Genomic DNA, 22,558 nt, shown 5'->3' with positions numbered 1-22,558 from the left:
AAAAGCAGTCTAGAGTAGGGTTGTCAGACTTTTATTACAGCTGCAGAATAAATATGAGGAATCAGTGTTCCAAGTAAGTGGTTTTGCAGTTAGAGCACTGTAGAATCTAATGCATTATGTGCTTAAAGAGGAAAAAATGTAAGGAACAGCTAATAAGGTTAAATGCATCTCTCTTTTGGCTTTTCAGCAGTCTTACTTCCTGCGCTGCATTATCCTGATCAGCTCTAATATGTGCTGAACAATAACAAATGTCAATGTACATTGCCCCCCACCTCCCCTTCATTGTTTATACATTGGAATTTTTTTGTTCCAGTTTTCCTGTAGACCACTGCAGGCTCCATGTCTTCCATTGGATTAAGTGTGCAGCTGTGATTTGCATGCATGAAGAAAGTCTAACTAAATTTTCCATTTTTATTGAAAATATGAAAAAAATTGTTATGTATTGTCCTCTGGGAAATAACTGCAGCATTTGAATAGTGCTTAGAATTACATCAAAGATTGCAAGTGTGTGTGTGGGAGGAATGGCATAGCTATGCTTTAGAAAAATTACTTGCTTTGAGAGTATTTTATATTGCTTTTTTTAATGTTTGAGCTACCACATTGCTATTTGCTTTTGACGGAGGATGTTAGCTTTAGAAATGAAGATTTTTACCAATTAAGCACAATATGCATTTAATTATCTACTTTCCCAGTTTTTGTACTATTTTAACCCCTTTGTGTATTTGCACTGACAATGCATTTTTTTTGATTTAAAGAAGAATTTATCTGCTGATAATGTATATGGCTTTATGCCAAGAAAAAGATATTTACTCCTTTTATTTAATGCAGGGAGACAAGTAGTCCTTTTGCTTTTCACTCCTAGAATTCTGAAGCTTCTTCAGATGGTGTAAGGAGAAGTCTTACTGCTTTTGTGTTTACCTAAGTAATCCATGAAATGCTTGCTGCTATTTAGGAGGGAAGATATGTTAATGTTGAAAACTGTAGATTTAGTAAATATCAGCAGGAATGTGAAAAGAAGGATTAAGTGATTTAAACACCCACTTTTTTAAAACATTCAAAAGTAATAATTTCCAAGTGTTGACCCCTTTGTTACTATTATGGACATTTGTAGCTGACTCAGTGTTTTAAATATTTTTTATGGAATAGCCAGTTGTAGGGAGATGTAAAAATTGCAACCCTAAAGGGTGTTCCCTAAATACAGGTGGATTTTATTTCTCAGTATTTCAGTGATTTCTGCCTTGTTAGATTTAAAATTCAAAGGATAATAACATATAATATATGATTTTTTTTGTGTGTGTATATTTGTCTTATTTCTATTTAATCAGAATTGAAAAGAAGGTTGCAAAAAAATCCCCACATCATTGCAGTGTCTGTGCAAAAGCAACAGGATCATAGATTCACCGACTAGTTTAGGTCCTAAGGGACGTCTGGAGGTCATCTGTGCCACCTGCAGGGCCACCTAGAGCCAGTTTCCCAGGAATCTCTGGTGCTGGTTTGGTTGGGGTTTTTTTGTTTGTGTTTTGTTTGCTTGTTTGGGGGGATTTGTTTTGGATTTGGAATTCTTGTTTGATTGTGTTGAGTATTATTTACTTGTTTTGCTCCTTAAAGGCAACACTGGAGGTGCCTCTACCATGTCTCTCTGCTTAACTTCACTTCCAACTTTTCCATTTTGCTTCTTGAGGGTGGAGAAAGAGGCCTTTCTTTTAGGGCCATCCTGTGTACAAGTTAATTTGTCTCCTTTTTTTTTGAGGAGTACCCATAATGTAATTACCTTTGTCAAAGTAAGGGCAAAGATCCTCCTGTGTGTTTGGAGCTTGCTGCTGTGCTTTTTCAGTGCTGTTCAGGTACACAGTAATGCATATACTCTTTTGAAGAAATTCCTTCAGTAGGATTACCTGTGCGATGGGGGATCCCATTATTTCCAGATGAGTATACAATTGCTTCTGTCACTTGGGGAATGTTGCTTCATTTTTTACTTTTATCCCCTGATACATTGTTGTGTCATTCTGTTCTCATTCTCACATTTGCAAATTCCAGCTGTCCTTTACCATTTTTAACCCTGATCATGGAACTGATGCTGAGCCAAGTCTTGGTTGGTCTCTTAAAGCTCTGTAACTTACACAGTTGTACTGTCTGAGAGTCCTTGTAACCACTGGACCTCTTGGCTGATTTCAGACAGCAGTGAGAGTTAAGTCGCTGTATATTTTATGAAAATGAGTGGCCCATTTAAAGGCAAGTGATCATTAAATCTCTGAACAGGAAGGATGAGCTCCGCTTTTATTTAACATCAGAGAACTGGGGATGGGAGGTGAGGAGTTACAAGTGCTCTGATGAAAGAAGGAAGTAAGCTGGTATTGGTCCTTACCTTTTTATTTGATATCAGAAATCCACTTAGAAAGCAAAATCCTGTAAAGTCAGGCTTTATGCTTCCTCTTCAGTTGGGTGCTTCTTTTTGAGGTGGTAAAAATTAGTGAAGTGATTCTTTCCTCTTCTGCTTTTGTGTAAGAGTTGGCAACAATAAAGAAAAATAGCTGATGGTAATTTTTCTTTCTGGTAGGTATTTCATGTTGAGGAATAAGAGACTCACAATATGATGTTGCAGAGCAGTTTTCATGTTTCTCTTTGTCTTCAGTGACATTGAAGTGAAGGTGCTATCTTGGATACTGGTGAGAAAGTGATTGGATTATCACCTTTGTTCTTTGCTCCTGCTCTTACTTTCAGGAATTTGAATTCTGTGAGAAGGCTTTAACTGTAAAGACCACTCCCAGCATTGGCTTTATCATGCCCAGAACCCATCATCAGGCTTCAGCAGTGTGGGAGTGGTGCTAATTCCATGAGGTGTGGCTACAAACACCCATTCACCAGTTTAGTTTTGCACAGACAAAGGGTATCTCCAGTTTGGTTTTCCAGGATGTGTGCTGAGGAGTGAAGGAGAGGAGATGATTAACCATTGATGAGTCTAATAAAATGCATTCCTGTTACAATGGCAGCAGCCAGAATGTGGTGCTTGAGGAAGTGGGGGTAAGTGGAAACTGCTCTCTGAGGCTGTGAAACACAGGCCAGCCTAGAGTCACTTCTGGGTCCATATACTTGTGTGAATTTTTGTGACCTTGAGAATCTACAGGTTTTTCTAATGTGTTGGTATTATTTAGATTTTCACGTGGGTTACTAGTACCAAAACATTATTAGCTTCATTTGTTACAGAAAATTCAGAGTTAAATGCAACAAATATATGAGGGAAAGCTGAAGTGTAATTTAAGGTGGGATGAAGTGGAACAAAAGTAGCTGAACCAACTCTAATAGTAAATGAATGCCAAGTAGGGAAGTTATAGCTCTTTCTCTCTTTTCCTGCACATGTATGTGTCCTGCCCTCTGTATCAGGTTGGTTCTTGTGCCAAACCCCACAGTGTCAAGTCAGAAGTGAGCTCAGTGGGAAGCAGAAAGATTTCTAGTTTTGAGGTTTTGTGTGTGCTGAGGAATGGGGTGGTCATGTTTGTGTCGTGCCTTTTTCACATCTGGCCCTCCCTGCTCTTAGTTCATTTTTTAGTCATGTTTATGAGTTGAATTGACTTTCTGGAGTAGCCAAGTGAGCCCCAGAAATGGCTCAAAGCAGGCAGCAGGAGCTCAGGTCCTGGAATGTGACAGAGAAGGAGAATGCAGTGTGCTGTGGTCCTTTGGTGAATTGTTAATTGTGCAGCTTCACCCTACCTAAACCCAAAGAAGTTGAGCAACATTTTGAGAAGTTTCTGGATTTTGACTAGGTTTTCGTTTTGATTATTGAATTGATGTTAACAGGGTAGGATCCTGCTACTCTTCGATTTTTTTGGTTTATTTGCGGTTTAGTTTTAGCTTGCATATAAGTAACGTTATATCTGCAAATGCTTAATGAGCAATTAAGCTTCACTAAGCCCATTATGCAAAATATTATTTTTGTGACCTATTCTTGTCAGTGCTTCTTGTTGCCTTAGTATTTTGCACTTCATAGATCTCATAACTTAATATTAATCACTATAGTAAGAAATGGGGGGGAACGTGATGGGGCTGTGTTTTTACAGGAGAAGTGAAGCACACAATCTCAAATAGTATCTGTGAAAATGTTCATTTTCCTACAAATAACTTTTGAATAAATTGACATAGATCTTAAAGCATAATAAATGTTGGGGTTTTTTAAGATCATACCATGTACACATCTACTGAAGCTTGTTTCTGAAGTTAAGGAAGTTTGGCTTCCTTTTTTGGAGACCTTTGATATCCAAGAGTGGGTGTTTTATTGCTCCCCTGAGATAAATCTTTAGAAAGATTGATGGGGGGAGAGGAAAAAAACCATGACAACCTTTTTAGTTCATTATATGACCACGAATTAACTTGGAGTAGGGAATCATTTTGGCAGTACTGCACAGTTATTTTTGTTCATTACCCTGTCTTTAAAATGAGAATATTTGGTTTGGGGAGAAATATTTAAAGTTTGTGTTTTAAGTTATTTCCTAAGTTGATTTTTCAGCTGGAGGCAGAACAGAAAGAATGGTGAAGACTAATCAAAGCAATCTCAGTTAGGATTTATCTGCTCAGGAAGAGCTTGTAATATGTTACTAGAAATTATGATTTATTTTTATTTTTATTTATTTTCTTTCTTCCCCCCAGGTGATTCATGGCAGGGGACGTGGAAGGGTTTAGCTCCTCCATCCATGACACCAGTGTCTCTGCAGGATTCAGAGCACTGTATGAGGAGGGATTGCTTCTTGATGTCACACTTGTCATTGAAGACCACCAATTTCAGGCCCATAAAGCACTGCTTGCCACCCAGAGTGATTACTTCAGGATTATGTTCACAGCAGACATGCGAGAACGAGATCAGGACAAAATCCATTTGAAAGGTCTGACAGCTACAGGCTTCAGTCATGTCCTCCAATTCATGTACTATGGAACTATTGAACTGAGTATGAACACTGTTCATGAAATCCTTCAGGCTGCCATGTATGTCCAGCTTATAGAGGTGGTAAAGTTTTGCTGCTCTTTTCTCTTAGCTAAAATCTGCTTAGAAAACTGTGCAGAAATTATGAGACTTCTGGATGATTTTGGTGTAAACATCGAAGGAGTCAGGGAAAAATTGGATTCCTTTCTTCTAGAGAATTTTGTGCCACTCATGTCCAGACCTGACTTTCTTTCATATCTGAGCTTTGAGAAGCTCATGTCTTACTTGGATAATGATCATCTGAGCAGGTTTCCAGAGATAGAGCTGTATGAAGCTGTTCAGGCCTGGCTACGCCATGATAGAAGACGCTGGAGACATACGGACACCATCATTCAGAACATCAGGTTTTGTTTGATGACACCATCCAGTGTTTTTGAGAAGGTTGGTGCATTTGAAAAGCAGTAGGCAGGATTCATCATTTAGCTAGGGCAGCATGCCATTAAATAGGTAAGATTCCAGAAGCTATGCAAAGGAACAAAATGATAGCATTTATTTTTCTAATAAAGAAAAGCAGAGAAGGCAAACATCTAGAAGTGTTGTCTTTGGTTATTTGACAATAATACTACAGTGGCTGGAGAACAGGTATGTTTGCAGTACATGTTTATATGTGACTTAACATGGAAAAGACCTTTTGAAATAAGGTCACTTGTATCTAGTTTGATTTCAAACGTTCTTAACTGTTTTCTACAAGTTGCTTCTTGCTTTCCAGAGGTTTTAGAGCTGCACATAATAATGTAGAGTGTATGTTATGATGATTGTTATCAATATAATCAAAAATAGTGACTGCAGATCTTATGTGGCCTAAGTACAGGGGAGAGTTACTTACAAATGAAAAATAGCATCTGCTCTTAAATCTGCAGAGTGTTGTTGTTGTATCTTCAGTACTTGTGCTATTACATAGCAGTTAGATGTAGGCCCTGATCCTGCAAAGTTACACATAAACTTGGTTGTACACAAGACATAATACAATCAAAAATTTTTGATGGTGTCAAATGTAATGATGTACTTTAAATATCAGAGGACTCTTTGTAACAGATGATTTATAGTTAATTTCCACTGTATGTAGTAAGAGTTCAACAAGAAAAATGCCTTTTCTACTCTTCTGTTGAAGAACAGACAAAAAAAAATTGTTTTCTAGTTCTTCAGAATCTCTGAATATTTATTAGCAGTACAGGATTACAATACTTTGTAAGCAGTTCTCATACAGGCCAGTTCTTTGTTCAGGTTAGGAATTACTTGATCTGTGCTGCTTTAACAGTGTTAATTTTGTGTTATAAGATACAACTTCAACTTCTATATTTTTCACCTCCTTGGAAATTAATAGGCATTCAGACCCCATGTTTTTGTTGTGCTTCTTACAAATTAATCTTCCATATGTTTTTACTTCAGTATCTAGTGAATATACAGGCAAGGCTGTCTTGATTTTAAGGGCCACTGGATCATCTAAGCAGGTTTAATGGTTTTAAGGGCCACTGGATCATTTAAGGAGTAATTCTTATTTGTATTTCAGATTGTAAGAGCTATTAATTACTTCAGACTAGTGAATTTTTATCTTTTGGATTTTTTTCTGTGTTAACTGAGTATAGGAAGCAATAATACATAAAATATATTTATGATGCTATATTGGATTATAGACATAAAATAAATATCTAAACATATTTTACAACACTAATGTTTATATTGGGTTAAAACATTTTTAACTAGTAGGACCTGAACTCTGCAGGATACTGTGTAGTGTCTTGTTTTAAATAGCACTTCTACCATATTATTACATCATTTAAGCCCTTCAGTAATAAAACCTACAGAATTCACAACATATTTTTTGAGGTTAATCTAATAAGGCAGGATTTGTGTGAGTCTGCTTCAGCAGTATGAGTTTTGGGGATGCAAGCCCAAGCATCAAGCTGTCTTCAGTTAACTTTCTGTAAGTGCAAGTGAAAGTGTATGTTGGTCTTCAGCATTATATTTGGGTATAACTTCTGGAGCTGGTTTTGGGATCATTGGTATAAATCCTGCATACAGTGCTCCTCCTGTTTTATCTTGACAGCTACCAAATGGCCCAATAGGTACAGCTTCAGGAGAGCAGTTGTTTTGAGCATGCCAGGTTATATACCACATGTAAAAGCTTTATCTGCTAATACCCTCTCTGTTAATTGTATGTGGGAGCAGAGAAAAGCCAGTGCAGATTATGGAGTGAGACAGCTCAGCAGAGGGAAGCAGAGCTGATTATGTCATTTGTTACTGCAGCTAGGAATGCATTTGTGTTCTACCCTGGCTGGAGAGTATTAAGTTATCCAGCAGGACAAGTGACAAAGGACAACTGCAGTTGGAGCCAACATCAGAATATAGAACACTTTATTTTTTTAATAAAAGAGCATGTCTGTTCACTGTCCTGGCAGTAACACAGGGAGAGCCTCTTTCTTCTCTGTGTAGAATGGGGAAATAGTGGTAAAGCTGCCTTTTTTGGAGATCCACAAACAGAATCCAGCCTTTTCCTGAAGCCAGCACATAGTAAATGCATGAATGTACCAAATACAGTCTGAAGTTGACTCTTCCAGTTTATCAAACTCTGTATTTGCTGTACACTGGCTGACTTGTTATGTACTTTGTGTAATCTTTCTAATACCCATTTCTCAGATGCTTTTCACTGTAGGATATAAATAACTTACATAACTTAACTTTGCAAGTCATGGTAAGGATACTTTTGTCCTCTTAAACCGCTCTGTTCCTTACATCATTTTTTTTGGAGAGATGTTCAATTTAAAAATTAAAGCAGTGAGTCTAGATTAATACCTGGAAGCTGATGTGCATTTAGAGTGCACAAGTGAAGGTACAGCATGTTTGCTTACTACAAAATGTCCTGGAAGAATGGCTTCTGAGCTGAGTAGGTACTCCTTTTGTTCCTCAGCCCTTAAAGTACATGCAGATGTATGGGAAAAAATGGAAATATAAATCAAGTAAGGATTTAGGTTAGAAATAGTTAGAAAGTAAAGGCAAAGTATTTGGGGAAAAGCACAAGTTTCAGTATCTGTGTTGTGCTTTCCTGTTTTTACTAAACGTATCCATGGCTCTGTAAGTCTTGAGGAAGTTTGGAGATAGGAGTTGGTGTGCCTTTCACCTGGATCACTGAGTAAATCTCTGTGTTACTGGAGGCAACCATGTCATGATTTCCCTGAAATATACTGTTTAAGCTCCATTTAGTTTCTTTGTACTACTCAGATTGAAATGTTGTTTCAAAATCTCTGTCCTTAAAACCCAGAGATTTTTTTATGTCCAGTCTGTAAGGTTTATTATGACTAGCTCATGCTTATTAATTGCTAGCCTAAATCAAATATTTGCTATTCACTAGGTTCATCAGCTTCTGTTGTAGAGGTAGGATAAATAGCACATTATCTCTGAATATCTGCTGTCCTGTTCTTAGAAAATAGTAATTTTTGAGAAGATGTCATTATAGTTTTATGTTACTGTGACTTTACCTTTCAAAAGTGTGTTGAATTTTTTTTTCCCATTTACCTCCATTTCTAGTAATCCATATGTATCTACTTACACGACTTCGTTTGCTGAAGAATTAAAGTTTGAATAAGAAGTGTGGATGAAGTTAGGAGCCCCTCTTATTGTAAATAGGTGCTGTGCTCAGTATTTTTGGGTGTTAAGATTATTGTTGGTGTGAATAGATCTGGTAGCAGTATTTATTACATGCAGAGCTCCTTAATTGTGGCATATAGATTTTGACTCCACTTTCATTTGAGAGGTTAGATTGAGTTAGACTCCAGCTTGATTTTGACAATTTCTCTTTCAGCTTCTAAAAAGGAACAGCTGAGTAATCAATTTGAGGTCATTGTCCTTGCTTCACAGAGGCTTTCTTGGTTAGGCTGAAAACACTTTAGTGATTTCTATTCTTGCAGAATAGCCCTTCACTGGTACTGAGCAGTTCTCATACCAGCTTATAATTGTGATTAGAATATGGCCTGAGATAAATAGATGTGAAAATAATAAGGATCCTTGTTAGTGGAGTTAATGGATCTTTAGTTTTGATTCAGGTTAATTTCTAGTAAAATAAGTTTAGGGTTTTGTTTCGAGTAAGAATTTGATCTTTAGAAATGTGATACAGATGCCATCATTGTTCGTTGGAAAGGTGGAGCATTGCTTCTGTACTCCTAGTAGCTGAGTTTGAGTTGCATCACATATTCAGAATTGGCAGGCTTAGAAAACATAAGCACAATAAATTGGAATCTTTAAAACAATTCTCTGTTTACATGACCAGAGATGCCAAAGTGACATTATGAGCCATCGAGATTTTTCTGTGCTTTTGTTTTTGTTTGTAGGTTTTTTACCAGTTCTACAGAAGGAAGCAAGTTAATAGCCACCCCATATAATAACATACTAAAATTTAGTTACCAGGTGCACAAATAATAGCTGTTTAGTTTGGGCAGTTCAAAAGAAGCATTTTTTCTGATTTTTAAAGCTTTTTCTTAAAAACCTAAGTAACAAAAATACAAATAGAGCAGTAGCTGTAAATGGTTGTATGAGGAATTTTTTTTTTAAAGTCCATATACTGAAGTCAAACGTGTTACAGAACACTTACCTTGCATTTCATTGCTCTTCCTGCAGCTTATTAATTAGCATAATTGGTTTTGGGTAGGGGGAAAGCTGATGAACATAATGTGGGACACAGCTGATCTTTTGGGGAGATAACTTTTCAAATTAGAAAGTAATGGCTTAATCTTTTGGTTTACTTCTTCATATAATATAAATGGAAGATTCTGAGACTTCCATAGCTCTTAAAACTAGAAAAGCATGCATTCAATACAGCAGAAAAATAGGCAGTGATTAATCACTGCATTAACTTGGAAAGCCAGTACTTTTTATGGAGTGTTTCACTGGTTTAAAATGAAGAAGAGGAAATGCATTAAAGCTCAAATGCATTGGAGGGATGCCCCAGGGGGCATGCAGAGGGATGGATGTTTTTAATTATTTTTACATCTTTTATTTTGGAATTACACATTTGATTTTGTTTATGCTGTTCTCAGTCTGTGTAGCAGAAAGACTGACTGTGAGCCACTGGTAGTTCATACACTGAGATAGTCCCCATTCTCCATCTCTAGAGATCTTGTGAAAATTCTTACATTAGGTTGTGTCCCAGCATAACCTCTTTAAGGGGGTTTTCTCCAGAAAATTAAAGAAAGAATTGGAAAGAATGTAAAGAAAAATCACACAGGCAAAGCTTTAGCACTTGGATTAAATTCCTTTTTTGATGGTATGACTGGGGTTGATAAGGAAGTCCAGCTTAAAATGCATTTGAGACCCTTCAGCAAGATAACAGTTCAAAGAAAAACTTCAAAGCATTTATATATTTTGAAGCATTTATATATTTTTATCAATTCAGAGTTGATGATGTACTCTTTAGGAATGCACATTTGTTGTACTTCAGGGTTCCTGACAATTGCTGTACATTTCCACCTGTTTTGCCAAAGTCCGTGTGTTCTTTTTTGAGTGTTGTTTATTATGGACACATTCCTTCAGAGCTTCTCCATTTGAACCTAACAGGAAAATTGGTCAGTTGATAAGCACTTTGCTATTTGCTGATCAACTTCTTGTTGTTACTTACAGGTGGTGGCAGAGCCTACTTTTGAAAGCTGAGGGCTTTCCTTCTGCATGTTTTGGGTGTCAGATAGAAGTTCCTGCAAAAGGCCATGGACTTTCATCTGCTGACATTTACAACTTACGTTTGTTTTAAATACCAAACCACCTAAATTTTAATGCTTCTCTTTTTTGATTATATACACAAGTAATGAAAATTACTGTAAAAATACTTGAAAGTGTAGGCAGAGAGTTTTTCTTATTAGGGGCTGAACAGGGCTTTCAAATATTTCTAGAACATTTCATAATGTGTGACTGAAAGCGGGTCAAATGACCTACATTTGCTTTGTTTTCATTTGCATTAAGCAAGTGTGAGCAGTCTGTTCTTTCCTTTAGGCATATCCTAGCATTCATCATTTGTGCCTCAGAAGAGGTACTGCCCCTGCACGGCAGAGGTTATGCTGGTGGAAGGTGGATGGCTAAAACCAGGGATATTTTTCCTTGACAGCCAAGTCTAGGAATGCTCCATTTAGCTTTTCTTACCAGAAGTGAGGCAGTTGATCACTCTTGTTTTGTGGGATTTTTTTCTGCATATTGTAAGAATTGCTAGTGTTTGTATATTTTCATGTTCAGCTCTTCAAACTTGTGCTTGTCAAAGCTTCCCCGTGAACTTCGGTCACAGAGGGTGTTAATAACTGGGAGTTGCATTTGCTCCATCATGTCTTTTTCATTTAAGGGAAGAGCTTGGGGCTTTGCTTTGGCATGAGTGCCTTTGTCAAGATAAGCAGTAGTAAACTAATAGATTAGTTTCCTGGTATTGAGGGTCTCTCTCTGGAATTAGAGATACTCCTTGTTTCTTTTGGCATGCTCTCATGGGGTGAGATTTCGGCTATGTGGAGGAGTACAGTGATGAAGTTGTAGGCTTATTTTAATTCCAGTTTCTGGCTGGCATTCCAGTTTCTAGGTCTAATAACAGAGTTGTAAATGCTGAGAGAGAAAGAAAAAAAAATCCATCTCTGCCAGGCTTTACTGATATGCTTCACATTGTAAGCATTGTTGATCCTGTTGTCCATAATTGCCCAAGAAAACCTGAACTGCATTTAGGTGGAAAAAAGATATTTATATTTTTATTTAACTCCAAAGAGGATAGCTCCAGTTTGGGAATACTGAAGTAGTCCTGCTGGTTTAGAATTTGAAAGTTCCTTTTAAGGATAAAGTAGCCCAACCACGATTCTTTGTTATTTTAACTTCTTTTTTCATTTTTTTTTTTAACCTTTATATGTTACCATTTTTCTGTGCTGTGGTTCTCCCTGCCAGCGTATTTTCTGTAATTTATGTTCAGTCTTTTCAGTCAGGCAAGGCATATGGTTTATTCTAACAAGTATCATATGAGCAAATCTGTCTTTGTATGATATATATTATTTATTTGCCACAAGAAAATAGAGCTGTTGTTCCCAGAAGAGCTGGGCTTGCTGTAGGTTTTCTGTAAGTACCATACCTGAGTAGACCTTTTTGCTCTAAAATCACTTCTAGTAAAAACAGTGGAAAGGGGCTAGACATTGCTTCCAGAACAATATATATGATCTGCATGTGACCATCCTCCTTTTTTTCAAACAAAGATAAGTTGAACTTGTCAGAATTAAAGTGGAGGAAAGAAAAAGTGTAAATAAAAATATCAAGTCACTGTAACTCTTGAGCAATATATTGCTTTACAATAGTAGGTTAATATTCGGCTTTCTTTTTGAAATCTGGTGTTTCCAACTGTCTCAAAAACTGTGCAAATTGTGTTCAATAATAGCAGTTCAAAAGATTTTTTTTAAACAATCATTCTTTGACAGCAGAATGTCTTAATTACTACGCAAGGAAGATACGATTACCAGATGGCTGACAAAATTTTAATGGTATGTGTTTATGGAACAAGCAGCTACTTTATTCACAAGGTATAAAGAACATTAATTTCCAAATTGCTTTCCATATATGTCGAAATTCATACCTCCACTCCTGAGACATTTGTTTTTTCGGACAGAGGATAGGAGGGTGTGGGATAAAAGATACTTAAAAATAGTAGCTCCTCGTGTTACTTTGTCATCACTTGAAATTTCAGAGTGGCCTCTGAATTTTTTTACAGAGCATTGCTTCTTATTTGGAGCTGGTGGATACTAAAGGCTTTTAGACTGTTTGAAAGCAATCCAATTTTATGTGAAAGAAACTGGGATATAGGATCAAATCTGATGGAGGGTTTGTGGATTTGTCAACATCTAGCAGGTTTTGATTTGTTTTAGAAGTGTGATTCAGAATGCTGTTTTACACCAGACTGTACAGGAAGAGTGAGGCTTCTGAAGAGATTCCCAAGGTGAGCTGAGGACTGCCTTGAACTAGGTTAATTAAAATGTTCAAGACAGGAATGTGGTTTGGAATGGTCTCAGGAGCAGCCTCAGGTGCTTGAATTGGCTTAGATAGTAGGAAGGGTCCCAGAAGGAATTCTTATTTTCCCCTGTGCCTGCAACTCCAATAAAACTGAGCAAGGATGGCTTTTAGGTTGTAACTCTCACCTGGGAAGTGGAAGTTCAAACCTGTCTCTTCAACTTGCCAAAGAAATGCACAACCAAAGGATTATAGGTGGAGATGTTTCCTTCTTGTGTTAAAGGCATGTGTTAACGTGTAGACCCACAGAGGGGAAACCATAAGGTCGTCATCATGATGAGTGGTTGGTGCAAGCACAGATTCCAAAGGAAGGCAGTTGGGTACCTTCCCTTTCTACTCCAAGGCAATTAAATAGCCCTGCAGGCAGAGGCTAGCATTTGAAAGCTCAAGCTTAGTTTGTGAGAATTCAGAAAAAAACAGACTAGAATAGACCTTGGTAACCACAGAATGGGTGTGTAGAGTGTTGTTGAAACCCAGGAAAAGATGGAATTTTTAATTTGGGTACTTTATTGATTAAGCAGAAGATGAACAGAAGCTGTTTTCAGGAGAAGGAATAATGATTCTTAGACTTGGGGATTTCAGTTGTGCCTAATTCGAGCATAAATTCTGCATGTGATTATTCTGCTGAAAATGTTAGTCACTGCTCTTGATCACTAAATTGCCTTCTGGATTTTGGAGAACAATACATCAGTTTAAACCTTCATGCATAAATGCAATTGCTCTCAAGATTGCCTGAATGAAACAAAGTAAAATAATCTTCTAATGACATATAGTGATTTAGGTTTTCTGGATTGTTTCTCTTGGTCAGAATTTTAATATCTTTTAAATGTATTCATAGGTAAAAACATCAGAGTTTTACCGATACTCCCGGCAGCTGCGACATGAGGTTGACCAAGCCATGAATTACTTTCATAGCGTTCACCAACAGCCTTTGATGGAAATGAAATCGAACAAAATTCGTTCTGCCAAACCCCAGACTGCAGTATTTAGAGGAATGATAGGACACAGTATGGTAAACAGTAAAATTCTTCTTTTGCACAAACCGAGGGTCTGGTGGGAACTAGAGGGTCCTCAAGTACCTTTACGACCAGACTGCCTTGCCATTGTAAATAACTTCGTGTTCTTATTAGGTGGGGAAGAACTGGGGCCAGATGGTGAGTTCCATGCTTCATCCAAAGTGTTTAGATATGATCCAAGACAGAACACTTGGTTACGAATGGCAGACATGTCTGTGCCACGTTCTGAGTTTGCTGTCGGAGTGATTGGCAGGTATGTTTATGCGGTGGCTGGGAGAACCAGGGATGAAACGTTTTACTCCACTGAACGGTATGATATTACTGAAGATAAATGGGAATTTGTGGATCCCTATCCAGTCAATAAGTATGGACATGAAGGGACTGTGCTTGGTAACAAGTTGTATATCACTGGTGGAATTACATCATCTTCAACTTCTAAGCAAGTGTGTGTGTTTGATCCCAGTAAAGAAGGGACAGTAGAGCAGCGAACACGGAGAACTCAAGTGGTCACTAACTGTTGGGAGAACAAATGCAAGATGAATTATGCGAGATGCTTTCACAAAATGATTTCTTATAATGGTAAGCTTTATGTCTTTGGTGGTGTCTGTGTGATCCTGAGAGCTTCCTTTGAATCTCAAGGATGTCCATCTACAGAGGTTTATGACCCTGATACCGATCAGTGGACTATACTGGCTTCTATGCCAATAGGTAGGAGTGGTCATGGTGTAGCTGTTCTGGACAAACAGATAATGGTTCTTGGAGGCCTTTGTTACAACGGTCATTACAGTGATTCGATTCTCACTTTTGATCCAGAGGAAAACAAATGGAAAGAAGATGAATATCCAAGGATGCCGTGCAAGCTGGATGGCTTACAGGTCTGCAGCCTGCACTTCCCTGAGTATGTTTTGGAGCATGTTAGACGTTGCAGCTAAAACAGAGTGAACAACCCAGTCAAATACAAAAGAGCTATACTAATTTGTTGGAAAAAATTACAAACCAGTTGAATTCCTGCAGAGACATTTCCTTGTCTATAAGAACAATGGCCAAATGCTCAAGAGAAACAGGATGTACAGGCAGTGTACTTACCAAGTTTATTAGAAAAGGTGATAGTTGGTTTGACCTTGTGAAAGCTTTGTTTTTTTTTTAATAAATGTAATTGTAAGGATGAGAAAAAAATATATTTTTGAGTCTGCTTTTTTTTGGTAACATTTTATGTCCACAATGTGTTCTGGTTTTTTTTAAAGGCCATTATACCACTATGCTTTTGAAATAAGTTGAGTTTGACAAAGTATTTGTGAAAGGAAGAGAAGAAAGATGTTATTTTCATTTTTTCTCAAGCATCAAAATACAGCTCATCACCTGTACTTGGGTACAACCAGGTATAAAGTAACAAGCCAACCATTTCTGTATTTTATGTTGTCTTTTAGATGCTTTTCCTATTAACTGCAAAGTACTCTCAAATCTACTAGGTGTTTTTGGTTTTCCTTCTTTACTTTGGAAAAGAATTTTAACCCTTTTGCATGACCCTTTTCCTGGTTTTGTATAGTTGTACCAGTAAGTCTGCCAAAATGCAAATTACACATTTTCTACTAAATTGAAAACAAAGCATTTTTATATTCAAAACACTATTTCTATGCTGCCTTCTATTGTCTGTGTCGTGTTTGTTGGTGAGTAAAAAAATGTATACACACATGTGCATACACTGTAAAAACTGTATATAAATGCATCTTTTTATGTGCAGTTACAATATTATATTTTAACTAGTGCACAGATTCAGCCATATCTGTTGAATTTTGGGTATTTCATGAGCTAAATAGTTCAAAGTTCTTAAGTGAAACGGAAGCCTCATTTGGTATCAAAGTATCTTTAGTATATACTGATTGATCCAGTAACCTTAAACTCTTTATATTGTTGCTACATAATGAACTGTTGGTTATTTGTTATTTTATAAATTATTTTTTAAAAAGTAAACTCATTTTACCTGAGTTTCGTTTTGGTTTCAGTGTGCTGCCCAGTTTTCTTTTTTCCTTGAAATTGAAAACGTCAATAAGCAAATGCTCAGCACTGCTGTGACCCACAGTTATTTTTGGAACTGGATACTGGATATGCTACAGTTTATTGTCAATACTTTATTATACTCACACTTCAATATGAGTACTCATATTGAACTGGTATAATATTTTTATTATTATTATTTAATTATTAACTGTTAAGAACTACTGTGTTTGGAAAATGTGGAGTTGGGTGATTGGTTTGTTGGTATAATTTGTTTCTTTTGTAAAAACCTACACAACTATAGCTACTGACCTTGGAGTGCCTGAATAGAGATGGCTGGTCCAAGAGGGCTTTGACTATTCTATTGTGTTAACTTGCAGGTATAAGTGACAGTAGATTGATAAGAATTATCTGCCAAGACATAAATAATAACAGTAACTGCATTTGTACTATCTTTGTGGATGTAAATTAGCCACATCTAGAACCCAAAGGAGAGATCTGGTGAAGCTGAAGGCTCACATGTAGTTCAGATGCTGAAACATGAGCTGCATATTTTGTAAAATCTTATGCTGCTGTGTTTCATTTTAAGCAATAGACTTTACTTATATGCAGCAATGCAAAACCACTGTATTCAGCATCTCCCAGTCAGAATTCACTGTAGAAAAGGAATGTACAGTACTCAGGGAGTTCAAAAGAATGCACTTACAAAGGGACCAAAATCACCCTAAATTTTCTATGTTAAAAATAACATCTGCTTGTGTAAATGAAATTTCAAATAATAGAAGTTAAAACAATATGTAAAACTTCTCATATTGTGTTCCTGTATATTTGTAGGAATTATGTTCTGGGTTGAAATGTGAGTATTTGGCACTATATGGCAAGTCAGCGGATTTTTAGGGTTTTATTGTTAGAAATGATTTATTAATCGAGTATCTTCATATGTTTTAAAAGAAAGAGGGAATGTTTGCCATCATAGCTCTAGTGATAAATTATTTACACCAGAAGGGACCGGACCAAATATTGATATTCAGCCTTTTGATGTGGACTAGTTTGCAGCTAAATTTGTCTTTTTTAATAATAATTCAGTTTACTGAATTAGAAATCTAATTTACTTTCTTGACAGCCTAACTTAAAAAAAATGTGGCTTACACTAAAACGTCAGTTTTACTGTGACATGTGTACATCACCTTATATGGGGAGAGATAAACTGACTCTGGTAGGTGCTGGCTGTGTGCTGACTGTACATAGTTCATGGAATATTGGGGCACAAACAAAAAAAAAAAAAGGTTGGGGGATTTTTGTTTTTTGGGGTTGGGGTTTTTTTGTTGGTTTGTTTGGTGCTTTTGTTATTATTTTTTTTATCACCGGCTCATTTCTTAATGGGGCAGCAAGCTAATCCTATGTGAGGCAGCTGTCAAGGGCACATTACATAGAGTAACTTCATTTTATGTGGGGCCAGTGCCAGTGTGGGGAGCAGCCCTGGCTCTGGATATCTGGTGCTCAGGAGTCAGATGTCTTGGAGACATGGCCAAGACTTTATTAAAAGTAATGGTAAGGATAGGGGTGTGTCAAGTTACATTTTTGAGTCTGCATTTAAGCACCTTCTGAAGCTCTGTGCACTCAGCAACTGCCACTAAAGTCATTGGTGAGTGCTGACACTTGAAAAATGAAGAACTAGATCAGTTTTGGTGCTCTGCTTTTAAGCTCATGTTTATCTTCAGGTGCCCTGTTCTGAAAGATCTTGTTCAGGATTGTAGTAGTAATTGTTCTGTGAAATGGCAATTGAACCGCTGGTTTCAGCTTCCCTGAAGCTATGTCTCCATTGAGAGGCTGGCTGTAACCTTTCCAGCGTTAGGGATGGTTGGAATTTGCTTGGGATTAGAATGGTGGGGATATGTGAGAATGTTTTGTCAGTTTACATATCTACTGTGCTTTCATTGTTTCAGACCTGAAATACAAAAATTAGCTTCTCTTCTCCTTTGTACTATAATGGAACTTCTGAGACAGTTACTCCGGTTACTTGGAGGGATTTTTTTTAATTGAAATTTTTTTTAATGTTTGCTCTTAGTATTTAGCTCCAGATAATTTAGTACCTTAATAGGAACAAACCTAAGATGGCTAATAAGAATTATCTATTACCATCAAATTTTGAGCATTATGGTCAGATTAAGATGGGTTTTAAAAAACATTTAAATGCCTCTAATTTGTCAAGGAATAGCTAAGTTATGATCTTTGGTTATTAGATATGGGGAGGTTCTCCTGTTCCCGTCCCATAATGGAATACCAGCAAATCTAATGTCACCCACATCTTTAAAATCCAACATATTACTTGCTTTGAAAAGCAAATATACTTGCCTTTGTTTAGAAAGGTGGACATAATGAGTTACAATCTAGGGGTTTTTTTTCTATAGAAAAAATGTATCAGCTTCATTTCTTAATTTAGCAACCAACTTCAGGAAGAAATTCTTTTCAAATGAGACAATGACCAAAAAGCAGAGTGTTCCTGTAAAGGGACTGGATCCTGCTAGTTCCCATTTCACATGCTCCTAGGTCTGGTTTTAGGGGACAGATTTTTTTTTTATAAGTACTGCATAAAGAAAAAATAGCTCACTTTCCGCCACAAAGTGTTGGTAGTTTCATTGTGGGGAAGCATCAGCTGGCAAAAAGAAACTATAGGTATTTTTTTTCCCCTTGAATTCAGCTGGAAGAAGGCAGACCTTGGTTTTACAGAGGTCCTGCTGTTTCAGAAAGCACTGATAGCAAGTGGCAGCATATGAGCTACCTGGCAACCTGCTTTTATGTTACTTTCTTTTGAAAAATGTGGATGCCCTACTTCCTGCAGTGTGATAGCAGTCCTGTTAGAACTAGCTCTGAGGGTTTGACTGTAATATTTCCCTGGTTCCTGAGCTTTGCAGCTCTTTATTCTTGAGGCCCTCTTGCCTTAGAGTCCCAAGTGCTGCATTTCCTCATGCTGATAATATGGTACCTACTTGTGTCAGGGATTAAACTTCACTTGACACTCAGGAAACAGAGATAAAATTCAGCAGGTGCAAGTTGAAACTGATGTAAAAAACCCCATTGCTTAACTCATGATGTCCATTCTTTAGCAAAGGGAGGGTAAGCATTGTGAGGAGACACTAGCAGTTCTTTCAAATAAACTGGTAGTTTGTGTCAGCCTGCATATGTCAAAGTCTTTTTAGATTTAGTCACATTTGTAGAGGTATTTTGCCTTTTTAATATACTTTTTCTTAAAAAAATAAATAGTGAATTGGGCCCCAGATTCTTTGAACACCTCATGTGTTAAAGATGTCCACATGAAGATGTGGACTTCACATATGTGAATAGCCCAATACAAAGAAACAGAAGACTCTAAGGTACTTAAAGGAAAACCTGTAAGCACATGTGTTGTAAGCCTGTGTTTAAGAGTTTATAGGGTTGGGGCCATCGAAGAAAACACCCCTCCTGCTCTCCTGCTAATAAATATATATATATCTAGGTGGTGAAGTGACTTGAATAAGCATCTGTCACACATGGTGGGGTGTACTGAAGGAGAGTGGGAAAGAAAATAACTGGAAAACACATCATCTGTTTAAACAGAGCTTGCTGGTGTCCTGTAGCTAACATTCTGAGATTTTCATGTTTGTTAAACAACTAAAAGCTGCTTAAAATAAATGCTAATGACTACTTTTGTATCTGTATTCTATTTTTGAAAGCTGGTGAGTAACTTGAAAATTTCCATTTTGTGTGGGTAAACTTCATAAAACATAGTTGTATGTGGCAGGTGGAGGAAAAACTAATCTGTTTTGAGCACAGCTTTCCTGTGTGTCCCTCTACTAATTTTTTTATGCTTCTTGAAGTTCAATTTATTTAATCTTTTTAAAATAGCTTTCAAAAATCAATTTTAAATACCTTTGGGTTAATATTAAGTTGGTAGCTAGGGGAAAATAATTTCTATTTGCAGATCATTTTTATTTATGGCTCTGGTAGAAAAATCTTACTGTAAGTCTAGGAAGTGCTCTGTAGAACTGTAAAGCTAGCTATATTTAGGGGGGCTTTTATTACCTCAGTGGGACCCACCTAACTTTTGTGTCAGTGTTGGAGCAGGTGAAGGGAAGAGCAAATTATGTTTTTATGTTAAATATTTTTCCCTATATATTGTTATTTTTGTAGATCTTTCTAAAATAAATTATTATATGCTGGAGATTGCAATTCCACTATAATATCCCACAATTCCAGTGTAAAATATCAGATTGTTTGTATTGAAAAGAATGTATTTGATAAGTTAACAGGAAAAGTTATTTTCAAACTGTACTGTGTTTGTGTCTAGCTATTGGAAATACTTTTCCTATAGAAAATCAAAATTATATGTGTATGTCCTCATATATACATTTGGATTACCTGTCTAATGATTACCCTAGGACTGCTATAAACTTATCTAAATAATTTAAGAATTGCCTCTTTTTAACTGTTTTAAAGCATTTTTTCTTGTCTTTTTTTTTTTTTTTTTTTTTTTTTGGCAGAAAGCAATTTTCCCTTGCTATGGATGCAGTATGCTCAGACTTGGATATATGCTGTTTGGGTTTCAAGCTGAAAAAAATGTATAAAATGTGTATAAAGAAAAGTGTAAATAAAATATTTTTAATCTTTAAACACTCTTGTGTAAACTTTGTAGTACTCAAAAATGTAATGGACCTGGATTATCTTCTCCAGGACTTCAGAGATGACTCAGTTAAACAGCTCTTCAAAACTGTCTTGCTGCAATGTCTGTGTAAGATTTTGTTAAAGCTGTCCCATCAAGTTGGATGTACTTACATAAGCAACTTCAAGCTCTTCTCTTTGGCTGTATTTCACAGTCTTCCCAGTCTTAGTTGCTGTAGTGTGTTTATCTTTTTACTCTGCATTTCAGGCTTGAACGAATGTTTGGAGTTGACTTGGTTGTTACATTTGTCCCCTGGTGTGCCCTTATGAATTCAAGCTGCCGAGGCTGAACAGGCAGGGCAGCCTTTGGTGCTGGTCAGCAGCCAGGAGAGAGCATTCCCTGCTGTGGGGCTCCCAGACCATGTGTTCATTGCACCCCTGGAGCTCTGAGAGCCACAAGGCCAGGTTATACTCCTTAACATTTCCTGTAACAGGAGAGGGAAACGTCATTTCAGGATTAAAGTGTCAGATCAGCATTCAGTACCCAGGGTGGGAGGGCAGGTAAAACAGGTTATAATCCTATTTTCTCAAGCAGTCTGATGAAATTCTTCCTTGTCAGTCCACTGCCACACTTTTACTTTCTCTGTCACTATTTTGACAAGTCTCTCTCAGATGAAAGCCCCTGGTTTAAAAGTCTGCTGTCAAGAATATTTGAAAATAGGTGTGGTGTCTTTATTTTTTTCAATATTGAGTTCTATAAAGCATTTTAGTTTTATTTTAATAATTCAAATTACTTTAAGCTTCATTTGCATAAAGTACCTTTCCCCACCCCCTCCTCCTTCCTCTCCTTTTTTAGTAACTTTTCTTCATCCTACACAGTGTACTGTTTAATGGGAGAATGCTGAGGATGAATTAAGGGGAGGAAGAGCCACTTTTAGTTGTAATATGTCCCCATTTTGAGTTCAAAAGGAGACTAAATGCATTAGACTGATACAGTGGAAGAGAAGATTACAATCTTGTCACATTTAAATATTACTTACATTTCTTTTCATTTGCCTTTTAAATTTCCCCTCTCAGTGAGCCAGCTTGAATTTTTGGCAATACCTTTTTTCCAAGATGTCACAAGGCCTGACTTGTTAGCACCTCTGTAGTTCGTCAGGCATCTCCATCAAAGTTCCCATTATTTCAGTAAGAGTTCTCACATTTTGACTGGTTCATACCAAATTCTTCTCTTTTTTTTTTTAATATATGGCCTTAATTTTGACAGTAGATAGTAATCTGTGTTCATTTGTTTTGTATGGTATGAAATTAATCTTATTTTGGCAAAGGGCTTATTTGGTGAATGCTTTCTATATTCTTTGCTGTAAATTATTCTTGTTGACATGAAATTCCTAATTTTAACAGCTGTTCCCCCTTTGTTATAGGTTGGGATTTTGGGGTTCTGCTTTTTGTGTTTGGGGTTTTTTTGTGTTAATTTGTTTCTTTTTTAATCCATTACCTTCATAATAAAGAAAGGCAGAGTGTTGCTTTGGGTGTTGCACAGATTCTGTATCAGTTCTGTACCTTTTGAGTTCATAATACTCTTGTGGATATGTGATCTCCTACCCAGCCTCTGGACTGTCAAATCTTCCTGATGGTTCAGTGTCATCCTTTAACTGAAGGACCTGGACCACGGCAACTTTCTTAGCATGTGCAAAACCTTCATTCAAGGAAGAGGGTCGGGAATATGTGTAAAGGAAGCTTCAATTTCTTGTTTTCTTGAACACTTTCCACTTCTACATTCAATTCTACAGCTGTGCTGACAGGTGCTGTGGGCAATGTTGACAGGTAAAAATAAACCTCATCATTATGTTTAAGCCTGCAGTGACTGGTCAGTCATCTATCCATGGGAATGAATGCCAGCATTAACATCATATGCTGAGCACCAAACATT

The 22,558-nt window shown here is 36.9% G+C and overlaps 1 protein-coding gene across 6 annotated transcripts in view; it reads left to right on the top strand.

Moving 5' to 3' along the window:
* KLHL15 (kelch like family member 15) overlaps nucleotides 1-20,637 on the top strand; it is a 28,340-nt gene extending 7,703 nt beyond the window's left edge. For 4 of the 6 annotated variants that reach the window (XM_059839911.1, XM_059839909.1, XM_059839910.1 and 1 more), the window contains 2 exons: nucleotides 4,642-5,353; nucleotides 13,815-20,637. In XM_059839911.1, the coding sequence (XP_059695894.1) occupies nucleotides 4,649-5,353; nucleotides 13,815-14,924 (1,815 nt within the window). In that variant the 5' untranslated portion in view covers nucleotides 4,642-4,648 and the 3' untranslated portion in view covers nucleotides 14,925-20,637. Of the gene's footprint in view, nucleotides 1-1,896; nucleotides 2,667-4,641; nucleotides 5,354-13,814 lie in introns of those variants that run through there. The other 2 variants (XM_059839912.1, XM_059839913.1) reach the window with 2 other exon arrangements.
* Nucleotides 20,638-22,558: the final 1,921 nt, after the last annotated feature.

The sequence above is a fragment of the Haemorhous mexicanus genome, chromosome 2, assembly GCF_027477595.1.
Source record: "Haemorhous mexicanus isolate bHaeMex1 chromosome 2, bHaeMex1.pri, whole genome shotgun sequence".
Lineage (NCBI taxonomy): Eukaryota > Metazoa > Chordata > Aves > Passeriformes > Fringillidae > Haemorhous > Haemorhous mexicanus.
The sequence above is the reverse complement of the archived record's forward strand: the minus strand, read 5'-3'. Positions and strand labels throughout refer to the sequence as shown.